The following is a 1,574-nucleotide window of genomic DNA, read 5'->3' on the forward strand; positions in this document are numbered from 1 at the left end:
TTTTTGTACGTAGTATTTCGTAACCTTTTCTTATATTTAGACCAATGGGTTTTTAGTGGTAATTTTGTTTTGCGTAAGTCATTTTTTCTCAAATATGCACGAGAGTGCGTATTTTGCATTAAAGAGAGGGCGGGGTGAAGATCCCCTCCACGTTGGTGTTACATGCTTAGGTTACATGGATCCAACTGCACTTTGCGGGCTATGATTCGAGGCTAATCTCTCTTGTCGGCCCGCCTTGTCAGCCCTCCTAGCGAGGAGGCGGTATCTCCCTTGATAAGACCAGCTTGTTTCCAGGCACGTCCCTTGTCCTCTATCTTACTGATTACATGGCGTACAGAAGGTAGGGTCTTATCAAAAACAACAACGTTACGATGTTTCCATATTTCCCACATGACGAGGATGATGGCGGCCCAGACATCCTTGCCAGCACGACTAGTGCCCACCTTGCTGCTACACCATTCTTGAAGCCCATCCACCGACGAGGGGATCCACTCGTGTTTGCCCAAGGCCTGGCAAACGACTTCCCATATCTGCCTAGCAAACACACAGCCAAGGAGCAAATGATTGATCGTCTCCTCTTCCTGGTCGCATAAGGGGCACGCCTCCTGGTGATCTAAGCCACGCCGAGCCAGCCGATCTGATGTCCAGCACCTATTTCGTAGCGCGAGCCAGGAAAAGAAGCGACACCGCATGGGGGCCCTAGATTGCCACGTGAACTCTGAAGTGGGCACCACTTCTCGGCCCCAGAACCAGGCGGCATAAGAAGACCTTGTCAAGAAGCAACCATTCGTCTCCCAAGCCCATGATATCGAGTCCTGCAGGTCATCTTGCACTTCCTCTCTAGTGACGGCGATCCAAAGGGCCAGGTATTCCTGTAGTTGGTCCAGGGTGAGCTCGGGTCCAATGTCACATGCCCAGCTCCCATCTCGTAGTGCCTGGTGGACAGTCCGTGAGGTGCGTGTCTTGTTGCGCACTCTATCATATAAGCTCAGGGCGATCTCTTGGACTCGTTGTCCCTGTATCCATCTATCCTCCCAGAAGAAGGTGTTCTTGCCGTTCCCTACCTTGGTGATGGATGCAACTTGGAATAGTTGAAGCGACTCATTTGTGATTTTGATGTTGAACTCTGCCCATGGCCTATCAGGGTCCGATCGCTGCAGCCATGCCCATTTTGCCTGCATAGCAATATTGAGCCAGCCAAGATTCGGGACGCTGAGACCCCCAGCCCACATCGGCGTGCACACCTCATTCCAGGACACCAAGCAATGGACACCGTTCGCTTTGTCCTTGGCACTCCAGAGGAAACCGCGGCATATTTTGTTCATCGCGGAGATCGTCTTTTGGGGATATCCAATGCAAGCATCGCATGGAGTGGGATGGCGCACAACACTGACTTGATAAGGCGAAGGCGGCCGCTCTTCGGCATGGTCGCAACCTTCCACTTTGGTAGGGCAGTCACTAGTTGGTCCACAAGGCTCGACAGTTGGGCAGCAGACTGCTTGTGAAGAGTGAGTGGCAGGCCGAGGTATCTGCATGGGAAGGAGCCGGCCGAGCAGCCGAGGTTGTCTATCATT

General features: G+C 52.5%; 1 protein-coding gene across 1 annotated transcript; it reads right to left on the reverse strand.

The window, feature by feature from the left end:
* Positions 1 to 212: 212 nt before the first annotated feature.
* LOC147959349 (uncharacterized) lies at positions 213 to 1,325 on the reverse strand. Its single transcript, XM_087532611.1, has one exon. It carries the CDS (start codon positions 1,323 to 1,325, stop codon positions 213 to 215), a length of 1,113 nt encoding a protein of 370 aa, XP_087388737.1.
* Positions 1,326 to 1,574: the final 249 nt, after the last annotated feature.

Source organism: Triticum urartu, chromosome 7A (assembly GCF_056163025.1).
Source record: "Triticum urartu cultivar PI428250 chromosome 7A, HENAU_Tu73, whole genome shotgun sequence".
Taxonomy (NCBI): Eukaryota; Viridiplantae; Streptophyta; class Magnoliopsida; order Poales; family Poaceae; genus Triticum; species Triticum urartu.

Coding starts and splice junctions, on each gene's coding strand:
- LOC147959349 (XM_087532611.1), bottom strand. CDS start 1,325: ATGAACAAAATATGCCGCGGTTTCCTCTGGAGTGCCAAGGACAAAGCG.